This window comes from Phascolarctos cinereus, unplaced genomic scaffold, assembly GCF_003287225.1.
Source record: "Phascolarctos cinereus isolate Bilbo 61053 unplaced genomic scaffold, phaCin_HiC Scaffold_4;HRSCAF=312, whole genome shotgun sequence".
Lineage (NCBI taxonomy): Eukaryota > Metazoa > Chordata > Mammalia > Diprotodontia > Phascolarctidae > Phascolarctos > Phascolarctos cinereus.
The window spans coordinates 655,382,508-655,394,817 of NW_027555847.1; the positions used below are offsets into that span (position 1 = coordinate 655,382,508).

The window sequence follows — 12,310 nt, forward strand, 5'->3', positions numbered from 1 at the left end:
AGGCAAACTGGGTTAAGTGACTTGCCCAGGGTAACACAGCTGGTAAGTGTCTTAGGCTAGATTTGACCTCAGGTCTTCCTTAGTGTGATAACTCTGGCTTACATGCTTCATATATTATATTAATAAGATTTTTTTTTCTGTATGAAGTATCTGTTATTGAATAAATTTTGTTCTCTGGTTTAAAGGCTTTCCATAGTGAATCAATCAATCAACATTTATTCTCCCCATACTAAGTACCAGGCACTCTGCTAAGCATGGAGGATAGAAAAAGAGGTAAAAGGTAAGTCTCTGCCCTCAAGAAGCTTAGAATCTAATGGGGGAGGCAACCTACAAACAAATGCAAATGTATACAAAGCAAGCGAGATTCAGGATAAATAGGGAATAATTAACAAGAGAGAAGGCACTGGAATTCAGAGGAATATGGGAAGGCATCCTCTAGAAGGTGGGACTTTGGCTGAGACTTAAAGAAGCCAGGGAGGTCAGTAACGAGAAGTGGAGGAGGGAGAGTGTTCCAGGCACCAGGGACAGCCAGGAAACATGCCTAGAGCTCAGAGGTGGAACAGCCAGGAGGCCAGGGACACCAGATCCAAGAGTACATGCCAGGGAGTAAGGCAGGTTGTGAAGGACTTTGAATGCCAAACTGATTTTCTATGTGTTATTGGAGGGAATGAGTCACTGGAGTTTAAGGAACAGGGGGGTGACAAGTTTGGATCTGCGCTTTAGGAAAACCACTTTAGTGTATGAATAGAAAGGATGGATTGTAGTGGGGGAGAGATTTGAAGCAGGCTGACCCACCAGCAGCCATTGCAATAATTCAGGTGTGAAGTGATGAGGGCCAGCACCAGTTCAGGGGCAGTGTCAGAAGAGAGAAGGTGGTGTATTCGAGAGATGTTGTAAAGGTGAAATCAATGGGCCTTGGCAACAGCTTGGAAATGGGGTGTGATAGATAGTGAAGAATCCAAGATGACTCCTAGACTGAGAACCTGAAGGACTGGGGGACCTTGATTCAAACCTGTCTCACATATTAGCCTTTCTGGCCCTAGTTTACTTGCCTGTATGAGACTGCGGGAAAGTGTAGCAATTACCTCAGAGGGTTGTTTAATGCTAAAACCTTAGAGGGTTACATGTGTCAGTTACTATTATTGCTGTTATTAAGAGCTGATGAGGGCCTGAACTAGGGAGGCAGGAATTTGAAGAGGAAAAGGGGATAGATTTAAGAGATGTTTTAGCGATATAATAAACAAAAACTGACTACTGATTGCATATGAAGGGTAAGGAAGTGCGTCGTAGGATCGTAGATTTAGAGCTGGGAAAAACTTGATGGGTTATCTAATCCAACCCCCTCATTTTACAGATGAGGAAACTGAGACCCAGAGAGGTTAAGTGATTTGCCCAAGGTCACACGGGTAATAAGTGACAGAGTCAGGATTTAGAGTCAGCCTCCCAACTAGCACCTTGTACACCAACCACACTCCAGTCCTAAGCCATGTTGGGACACCTGTCTGGGGGAAATCTGGACGTGTCTGGCCACTGGCCAAGAACCCAAACTAAGCCCTTGACTTCCAAGGGCTAGTCCATCTTCCTCTAAGGTAGCCTCAGCTTCTTCCCATAAAGCATAAGGGGAAATTGAAGACCAGAAAAGATCAGTGACTCACCAGGCCACCCAGTAAACCAGGGTCATGGGAAGGGGGCTGGTAGAAGTAGCTTCAGTGCCCACTGGCACTAAAACTGGAGGTGAGGTAGCACCTGTGGTTCCCCTCCCTTCCATGCTCACCAGTGGCCCCACACTACATTCACAGCTACTTTCTCCAACACTCTGCTTTGTCCTGCCCAGCACACCCCTCCCCCCCAGGGTTCCTCTTCTTGCCACTTCTCAGGACCAATGGGGAGAGGAAAGAAAGGGAGGGCAGGGTGGGGAATCAGGGAGGCGGGGGAGGGGTCTGGGAGGCCAAACCTGAAGGGCCGGTAGGTTGAGGAGTTTATTGAGCTCTGGGCGTTGGTATGACTCACCCAAAGCAGACTGTGGTGGGAAGAAGTGAGGAAGGGGAGGGCTCGAGATATTACTGTTAGGGAACCCCCACCCATGCCCCTTCTTTACTACTGTTTGTCTCATCTGGGCCCCACCCAACTGCATCCCTTCTATTTTTTTTTCTCCTTAGGACCAACCTCAACTGGACCTTTACATACCCATGTACTTAAGAGGAATTTGATTAACAATTACATTTTGGTTAAAGAAGCCCCCTTTCCACACTCACCTAAGCAAGGATGCCTTGAGTCTGTGTGAAATATCACATCAAGTGAAGGGGTGGTGAGGAAGGGGGGAGAAGTGAGGAAGGGCTGAATCTGGTGCAGGAGTCAGTACTTCTGACCATCCTTGGGCCTTCTCCCTGGGTTCCCTGATTGTGAGGTAAAGCTCATACTCATACATTTGGCATTCAAGGCCCTTTATAATCTGGACGGTCTGGTTTTATTTCCTTTTGTTCCATCTCAGCATTCTGCATGATTCCCATTCCCAGATTCTCAGATCAAGAAAGGACCACAGAAGTCTGATCTAATCCAACCCACAGCTGAGTGGGAATCCCCTCTGCGATACTCTCAGTAAATAGTCATTCAGCTTGGACAGCTCTCATTGTCAAGAGCTTCTGCCTGCCATCTTACCTGAATCTGTCTCCCTTCAGCATCCACCCTTTGCTCCTCATTCTGCCCTCTCAGGCCAACCTCTTCTGCCTGGAAGCTCTTCTGTTTTTTTTTTTAATATAAATTTATTTATTTTTAGTTTTCAACATTCACTTCCATAAGTTTTTGAGTTCCAAATTTTCACCCCATTCTGAATATCCCTCTGGAAGCTCTTCTAACACTTGAAGGCCACGATAAAGCTCCCCCTCAGCTGGGCTGCTCACAGCTTTCAGACACATCCTGTACTTTCAGGGCCTCCAAACATTTGCTCACCTAAGTGCCCCCCACTGACCCAAAACCTACCAACCGTTACAGGTTGTCTATGAGCTCAAGCTTCCCTCCGTGATCAGCAGACACCTCAGTTCCCTTACTCTCACTGACTACTCTGGTCCACAGATCCCCCTCTTCCTATTTGTTACATCCCTCTGAGCCCACAGAGCTCAAGGTGCATCCCCATCAGGCCCACTACTCACTTAATACTGCTCATGTGCTACCTGGTACTACTAGTAATCTTTTCCTGTACATTTTACAAGGGAGCATGGCAAAAAAGAAAAAGCCCTGGACTTGGAGTCATGAGAGGCCTGGGTTTGAATTTAGCCTTTGATATTTCCTTAGGGATATAACCCTGGGCAACTTACTTAAACTCTGAGCCTGGGTCTCCTACTTTACCTGTTAGTGTGAGGATCAAATGGGATAATGTTATGTAAAACACTTTGTAAACGTTTTAAAGACTCTATGTGCCAGCTATAATCTTCTCAAATAGCTCTGGGCATAGAGTATATTCTTTGTACTGTATTCTCACAGTGCTTCCCTAGCAGCAAACACAGTCATGTCCACACAGACCTCAGAATTGCTGGATTTGGGGTTTGTTTCCCTGGTCAGTGAGGGCTCAGTCAGTAGGCTGGGAGGCTGAAGTGCTCATTAGTCAGTGAGTTAGTGAGGGCTTGGGTTCTGGATTTCCTACTGGGGGTCTTGGACTCCTCTGAATTCCTAGGATTTTTGGAGCAGAAAGGAATGTTCAAAATCATTTAGCAGAGTGAGACTTGTCAGCGTCACACAGTGGGAAAGTTAGATTTCAAATTCAGGTCCTCAAATTCCAAATCCAGTGTTCTTTCCTTTACACCATGCTACCTTTCAAAATTAAGATGCCCTAAGTTAAGCACTCTTTTTTGAACAGCTACACTATTTGGACAGCTAACTATTCTGTGATCAATGGTTTGTCACTACAAAACCAACTGGTCAGTGAGGGCTCAAGGCATCCTTGCTCCTTAAGGGTCCATGGCACGCAGGCTAAGTGAGGGTTTGGGGTTTGAGTTTCCCGGTCCCATCAGCAAGGGGTTGAAGTGATTCCATATAAGGCAGTGCTGTGGGTGTACGCCCAGCCCAGATACAGGACCCAACAAGTTGCTGTAAACACGTTGTCAGATCCTGCCTCTGTGAAAGCTGCCTCTCTCACTGTCTCTGTGTAGCTCTACCTTGGTTTGGCTAACCAGGCCTGTGGCCCATAAAGTCCCTGCTGCCATGTGTCAGCCTGTTAGTCAGCCTCTGAGGCCTGGCTGAGAGGCGGCAGCTCGGAGTCCCTATAAACTCTCCAACCTAGCCTGGTCTAGCCCCAGCCTTCCTGGGCCGAGAGAGACACTCAGAAGGCTCTCAGCCTAGAGCTGCCGGCCAGAGGACCGGGAGGGTGCGTGGGGGAGAGGCAGACGGACCAGACAGGATACCGGCTGGCTGACAGGCAGGCAAGCAGGGGACCACGGGGGGGGGTGAGCCTGAGGGCTGGCCTATCCTGGCACTCACCTCTGAGAGTTTGTGCCATCCCCTAACACTATCTTTGCTGGAGGCTGGTCAGAGAGAACACTTTGGGCAACATGACCAGGCCCTCTGGGGTGCTGGGGAGTGAGAGGGGACTGTGACCAGTAGGGCAGGGCAGATAGTCATTTCAGGGGCAACAGCACAGACTGGACACCATGTCTGGGAAGCGCGGTCGGTCCCGTAGACCCCGAACTAAGAGACAGGGCCGTGGTCGGAAGGGAGGGGGTGAGACAGGCTCTGTGGTTGAGAGTAGGCCACTGGCCCCAGGGGGCCCCCAGGATGGGGCGGGTCAGGGAAAGCACGTGATGGAGGAGATGGAGGAGATGGGCAGGTCAGTTGCTGTCGGGCACCCTGAACCAGTGGTCAGGTCAGATTGCTCAGGGGCAGTAGTGACAGAGGCTTCAACTGCAAGCCCAGAATTGGTGTTGGTCACAGCCATGGAGCTGGGGCGATATGGGGCTAGCTGCCCTGACCCAGCCCTGGCACAGGAAGTATTGAGACTCCAAGAGGTCCAGCTGTGTCTGGAGAGGGAGCAGCTCTTATTGGAGGACCGCCGGCGGCAGATTCAGCTCCAACTGCAGCTGGAGGAGCAACTCTGGAGGGAAGAGCAACTATGGCAAGAGGAACAGCGGTGGCTTGAGCAGTTACAAGAGGAGCACGCATGGGTACGGATGGAGGGGATTGAGTTAGCCCTGGAGCTGGAGCAGCTAAGGACAGGTGGCTTTGAAGAGCAGGAGGAACAGGTGCATGGTCAGGTAAGTCACTGAGAGAAGAACAGGGCCTACAGCCAAGGGCCACCACTGGAAGTGGTGTAGATAGTAATCAGTCACTGACCTCTTGGAGGGATGGATGGACCACTGAGAGTCAACACGCCACAGAGAGACTGGTCACTGACATCTCAGTCATTGGACGAGCTGGTCACTGACCCTGAGGGGACTAGACAGGGACAACTGTGGCCTCTTGGGGAGGGGACTGGCTGGTCATCGAGTCTTTGGGAAGGAATAGCCATTGTGTATACAGAAAATTGACTGGAAAAGGCAATAGAAAAGACAGATTGCTGTAATGGTAAATTGGGCATTTGATGATATGCCTGTCTTAGAAAGAGCTGGGGGATGGATCATATGATATTTAGGGAGGCAAGCAATTTGGGGGATGTGATAGAACACATTCTGGGCAATGGGTTGGCAAATATGTGATCGAACATGTTCTGGGAAGGGGCTGCTGAAAGACATGATGAAGCCTGTTCTAGGCAGGAGTGGGGAGAGCTGGCAAACATCTGATGGATCATGATCTGGGCAAGGGGGTTAGCAGCCATATGATGGAGTGTGTCATAAACAGAGATTTGGAAGATGTTTGATGGTACATGAAATGAAATGTGTTCTAGGCTGGAATCTGGAGAGATGATAAGCATGTATGATGGGCTATAGGTGATGGAATCTTTTCTGGGAAGAAGTCAAGGGGGCTTAGTAGATATACATGATGGGGAATGTTCTGAGAGAAGATGCTGATCAGATGACGAATATGAAATGGCCTCATTCAAATAGGCCTACAGGAAACTAAAGATCTGTGAGTTGGGTTTACAAGGCCGAGTATGGGAGAAAGGAGGAGCTGCTATAGGGTCCCACGTCAGACTGAGGTAGGCAAGTAATAAGAAGAGGGAAGGTATTAGGGGGGGAAGTTGTTCCTGTGGAGAGCATATGTATGCACTTATGTTTTCAGATGATGCTATGTTGGGGCTATGTGTATGTATGTATTTTGGGGGCAGTGCTCCCATAAGGGAGAATGTTCCCAGGATAAGGGCATATGTTTGTCTACATGTGTGTATGGGGAAACATCTGTTTACTTGAGGTACAGGGTACATGTTCATGTTTGTGTGTGATGGGAGAGACTAAGCCTGAGTATGGTGAGTCAGGACTGATGGAGAGCAGAGAAAGCTCGTGTTTCTAAGCATCCTTTTCTGCCCTACCCCCATCTCCCCTTAAGGGCTGGTTTCCTGGTTGATTTGTCCCCCTCCCTGGCATTTATTGGGTGCTTAGGGATCAGGGAAGCACGCTGTGGCTGTGCTCATTACTCTTATTAAGGAGGCTGGCCCTAGCCTCAGACTCAGCGGGGGCTATTTCAGGGACTCATGTGTGAGGCCTGGGGGGTGGGGGGGAAGGTAGGGAGTGGTGTTAAACAGTTGCTCTCCCTCAACTCTCCTAGGGGGGTGGGTTCTCTTGGGTCCTTTGATCCAGCATGGGAAATCCTATAAGACCTAGAGTCTTGGGACATAGGATTTCAGGGAATGGAATGAGAAGGGTCAAAGATTGTGAGCAGTGTGCATTTCTGAGCCTGAGGAGACCAGTATATGCTTGCATAGATTAGACATGGATTAGTAGTAGTGACATGGATTGGTAAATGCTGATAAAGGGGAAGATTGAAGCATCTCTAAGGGAGTAATCAAGATTTGGAGATGTAGAGGAATGAGCTTTTCAGGATTAGTTTAAAATTTCACCAGCGTCATCCTAGGGCAAGCTGGGGTCAGTCAGGGGTCTGTCAGAAATGAGAATAATGTCTCTGGGGGCATACTGAACTCAGCTAGGATCTCCCGGGATTCACTATATGTTTCTCTGGGATCACTCTGGGTTCTACTGGGATTGCTTATTCTGAGGACCAGAGGTGACAATACATTTAGCCTGATGCTGCTTTGTCCTGCTATAAGGGGTTCCCCAGGCTGGAAATGAACTCCCTCCTAATCTCCTCCTCTGAATCTTATTTTCTTTCAAGGGTCAATTTAGGTGTCACCTTCTCCTGGAAGGCTTCCCTCATCTTCCCTGGTGCTAGCATCCTCTCCCTCCTTAGCTTTCCTTGAACTGAGCATCTTTCTTTCCATCTTGTATCTCTTCTACAGAATGTAAGGTCTTAAGGATGGAGCTATTGTATTTTTGTCTCTGTATCCTCAACGCCAAGATGAGTGTCTTACAAAGTAAGTTACTTAAAATGAGTTAAACTGAGATCTGTTTACTCTGCTCTGGTTAAATATTTGGAGCATTGTGTTCACTTTTGGGCGCCATACTTTAGGAGGGGCATTGATAAGCAAGAGGGAGAAGAGAGGAAGGCAGCCAGGTTGGGGAAAGGCCTACCATTCATCCATGAGTAATAGTTAAAGAACCCTCCATCTACTCTGTGAGTATCCGGTATGTGCCAATTATTTTATGTATTGTCTCTGCCCCTTAGAATGTATCTTTGAGGGTAAAGACTGGCCATGTCTGTTTTTTTTTTATATCTCCAGAGTTTAGTCTAGTGCCTACACATAGTAAGTTCTTAAGAAGCACCTGTTGATTGAGTGAACTTGGGAATGATTAGCTAGGGAAGAGAAGACTTGGGAAGTCCCAAAAGCCTGAGTGCAGTTTGAACCTTTGGGACACCCTGTCTATGAGGCTGTGTGCTAAGTTATAAAAATATAGCTTTCAAATTGGAAGTAACCTCAGAGATCATCTGATCGAACCCACTCATTTTTTTAGAGAGGGAAATTGATGTAACTCAAGGTTATATGGGTATTAAGTACTAGAGTCATGATTAGAACCCAAATCCTGACTTCAAGTACAGTGCTCTTTTTAATGTAATACCACCCCTTCTTAATTCTGGTCTCAATCTCTACCCCATTTTTGCTCTTATCTTCCTCCAACAGACCTAGTCAAGTATAGACCCACATCAAATGTCACTTGATCTCATCAACAAATTCAAGCCAAAGTCTCAACAAAAATCTTTTCAGTAGTCCAACATCTAATCCCCACTTCTCCCTTCTCCAACCCCCTCCCTCCCAACAAGGTTACAGGAATGACACTCTCCTGAGCTCTAGGGGCAACACAGGCTTCTTTTTTGGCCACTTTTCCACTCCAAATGCAGGAATTAAGAAGGAATCTCTGAAGATGGTTGGGGATGGAGTGGGGTCTCTCAGTAGGTCAGAAGTGGACTGAGAAGGCAGAATCTGAGGGATACCCATTAAGTCTGAGGTGGATTTGGAGGAGATGTTGAAGGGAATGTATATAGTAGGTCTGAAGGTTATTCAACACGTTAGGAAAAGGTTGCTGGGTGTCTGAGGACCAGTCAGTCAGATATGAATTTAGAGGGGGTGGTATAAAGAAGGTCAAAAGGCACATTGAATGGGGGTTGGTTTGAGGATCAGCCCTGGGATTGTGGATGGTAGGACCCCGAGTCGGTTGAGGGAAGGCCCATGAACTCACCATTAGGTGCTCTTGACTTAGGCCCAGGGGTAGGCTTTTTCACCTTCCAAGGTACTACAGTAGGTCTGCCTCCCTGCTTTTTACCACTCATCCTCTTGTGGCAGGGGGAGTTGACTGAGGGGGATCAGAAAGAAGAGACAGGCAGCAGAATGACTGAAGAGGGTGCTAAGGATGGGGATTATTGAGGAAGATTCAAAAGGAAGAAGATAGAAAAGAACTCATAGGAGAGATGGGGAGGGGGGAAGAGAAGGAAGCATCAGAGGGAGGAGAGATGAGGATAACTGAGAAAAGAATAGGAATGGATAAGTGAAAATGGGATGAAAGGAAAGGAGATGAATGAGGTGGGGAATCAGAGAATATTCATTCATTCAACAAACATTTATTAAATGTCTACTATGTGCCAGGCACTGTGCTAAAGTCAGGTCTAAGGGAGGCAATCAGATAAGGGATGGATTGGAGGATATCAGAGGAAACAGGGAGAGGCAAAAGAAAGGCAAGGAAAAGAGTGATTGAAGGAAAAATCAGAGGGGATAGGGAGAGGGCGAATGGAGAGGTCAGAAGATACAGAGAAGGGGTAACTGAAGGCACAGATAACTGAACCCAGCTCCAGTTTTCCCCCTGAGTTCCAGTCCCACATCAATTATTGTACATTTCCAAATGGATGCTCCTTAGATATCTCAAACTCAACATACCCAAAATGGAATTCATTATTTTTTCCCCTAAGCCTCCTCCTCTAAACTTCCCTATTTTTATTAAGGGTACCACCATCCTTCCAGTTCCCCAGGTTCCTCTATACCCTTGGACTCATTGCTTCCCTCTTTTACTCCTACTTCAACTTATCTAGTTAGTTGCCGAGTTTTGTCAATCTTAACTCCATAACATCTCTTGTATCTGTCTCCTTCTATCCACTCAAAATATGACCACACCTCAAATCAAGTCCTTATCACTTCTAGCCCAGACTATTGCAACAACTCTATTGCTCTTTCTGCCTTCATTCTCTCCTGTCTCCAACCCATCCTTCACACAGCTGCTAAATTAATTCTCCTAAACACAAAACTGAAGTCACTCCCCGGCTCTGTGGTTTCCCGTTGCCTACAGGACAAAATACAAACTCCTCACCCTGGCATTCAAGACCCTAGATTATCTGGATCCCACCTACCTCTCCAACCTCGTTTCTATTCCCCTGAAAAACCAGACTCCATACTCCATCTCCCCACTCCATGCATTCATGAAAACTATTCCCCAGGCTGGAAATGAACTCCCTCCTAATCTCCTCTCTGAATCTTTTTTTCCTTTAAGAGTCAACTCAGGTGTCACCTTCTCCTGGAAGCCTTCCCTCATCTTCCCTGGTGCTAGCACCCTCTCCCTCTTTAACTTTTCTTGTCTTTGGCATCTTTTTTTTTCTATGTTGTATCTTTTTTATAGAACGTAAAGTCTTGAGGACAGAGCTATTGTATTTTTGTCTCTGTATCCTCAATGCCAAGATGAGTGTCTTGCAAAATCAGCCACTTAAAATGTTTAGATGGGTTAAATTGAGACTCTGTTTTCTCTGTCCTGGTTAAATATTTGGAGTATTGTGTTCATTTTTGGGTGCCATACTTTAGGAAGGGCATTGATAAGCAAGAGGGAGAATAGAGGAAGGCAGCTAGGTTGGGGAAAGACCTACCATTCATCCCATGAGTAATATTGAAGGAACCTTCCATCTACTCTGTGGGTATCCTGTATGTACCAATTATTTTATATATTGTCTCTGCCCCTTAGAATGTATCTTTGAGGGCAAAGACTGGCCATGTCTTTTTTTTTTTCTGTGCATCTCCAGAACTTAGTCTAGTGCCTACACATAGTAAGTTCTTAAGAAGTGCTTATTGACTGAGTGAACTTGGAAGTTGATTGAAGCCTATGGAAGAGGTGGAGAGGGAAGTATAGTTGTCTTCTAGCATGAAGCACTGTCATATGAAAGAAAGGCTAATATTTATAGCTCTTTTTGAGGTGGCAAATAATGGGATTCTGAGGGAGTGGCCATAAATTGGAGAATGGCTGAACAAGTTATGGTATATAAATGTGATGGCATACTATTGTGCTGCAAGAAAGGATGGAGATGGTTTCAGAGAAATCTGGGAGGACCTGTACAAACTGATGCTGAGTAAACAGATCCAGGAGAATGATGTATACAATGACAACAGTTTATACAAAGGCAAACAATTTTGAAAGAATTAAGAACTCTCATCAGTGACCAACCAAGATTCCGAAGGACTAATGATCAAACAAGCTACCCACTTCCTGACAGAGGTGAAAGAGTTTAGAATAAGACAATTTTTTTGTTGTTGTTGCACACAGCCAATGTGGAATTTTGTTTTGACTGACTATATGTTTTGGATTGGGTTTTTGTTTTTCTCATTGGGGGAGAGTTTGGCGGGTTAGGGTGAAAAAGAGTATTTTTGCTGATTGAAAAATATATAATTAAAAAAAAGAAAGAGGGAAAAACTGAGAGCAGTGGATAGAAGTTAGTGTCTCCCTATCCTTTAGGACAGGGGTTCTTAACCTTTTTTTTGTCATGGACAACTTCTCAAAGTATTTTTAAATGCATCAAATAAAATATACAGGATTATCAAGGAAAACAATTAAGTTGAAATACAATTATCAAAATCAGAATAACAAGTTCACAAACCCCAGATGAAGAACCTCTGCTGTAAGATAAAAGACAGCCACCCAGGCTGCATTTAAAGCCTTTCACACTCAAGTTCTAGGTTTCCTTTCTGGGCTTCTCATACATTACTCCTCTTCACAAACTATGCTCCAGCCAGACTGGACTACTCGTTGCACCCCAACAGTGGCACTCATCTCCATGCAAATCTTGGTGCATGAACACACTCCGTCTTTAACTCTATCTCTTAGAATCCTTAGGTTCCTTTAAGATTTGGGTTATGCTTCCTCTACAAGAATATTTTATTCCTTTAGTTGTTAATGTTCTCTCTCTCCCCTCCTTTTCCTCCTCCTCCAATTATCATGTATATACTTATGTTTATGTGTTATATTCCCCCAGTGGACTCTTAAGCTTCTTGAGGGCAGGGACCATCTTTTTCTTTTTTCTTTTTTTTTTTGTATCACCAACACCTTACTCAAAGTTTTGCACAAGTAGAAGCTTAACAAATGCTGGGTTGGATGTGGATTGGGTGACTGAGTGGACAATCTGAGTAAACAGGGAAGGAGAACTACAGGAGGTTCAGAGAAAGGCAGGTGATCAGAGGAAGGTAGTAGGGGATGATCACATTGGGAATAAAAGTGGAGATGGTGACTGAGCTGGGAGGAGGGGGTGACTGAAGTAGGGGGATCAGAAGAGATAAGGAGGGGGTAACTAGGTGTCAGAGGCCAGGGAAGCGAGAAGGGGGTGACTGAGGTGGACTGAGGTGGAGAGAGTGTCGGAGGAGAGAAGAGGTGGTGACTGAAGTGGGGGGGATCAGAAGAGGTGAGGAAGGAGCCACTGAGTAGAGGAGAGTCAGAGGAGGAAAGGGAGGGATAGTCAGGGGGGTTAGAGGAAGAGAGGAGTGGGTGCTTGAGGAGAATCACAAAAGAAGAGGAGGGGGCGAGACTGAGAT

At 46.2% G+C, this 12,310-nt stretch overlaps 2 protein-coding genes across 4 annotated transcripts in view; one reads left to right on the forward strand and one right to left on the reverse strand.

Moving 5' to 3' along the window:
• IQANK1 (IQ motif and ankyrin repeat containing 1) overlaps positions 1-9,199 on the reverse strand; it is a 51,892-nt gene extending 42,693 nt beyond the window's left edge. For 2 of the 3 annotated variants that reach the window (XM_078153864.1, XM_078153863.1), the window contains exon 1: positions 8,715-9,199. In XM_078153864.1, coding sequence (XP_078009990.1) covers positions 8,715-8,805 — 91 coding nt within the window. In that variant the 5' untranslated portion in view covers positions 8,806-9,199. The remainder of the gene's footprint in view (positions 1-8,714) is intronic. The other variant, XM_078153862.1, reaches the window with a different exon arrangement.
• FAM83H (family with sequence similarity 83 member H) overlaps positions 1-12,310 on the forward strand; it is a 54,698-nt gene that overhangs the window by 10,201 nt on the left and 32,187 nt on the right. Inside the window, exons 2-3 of the mRNA XM_020995237.2 lie at positions 186-280; positions 2,160-5,243. Of these exons, the coding sequence (XP_020850896.1) occupies positions 4,644-5,243 (600 nt within the window). The 5' untranslated portion in view covers positions 186-280; positions 2,160-4,643. The remainder of the gene's footprint in view (positions 1-185; positions 281-2,159; positions 5,244-12,310) is intronic.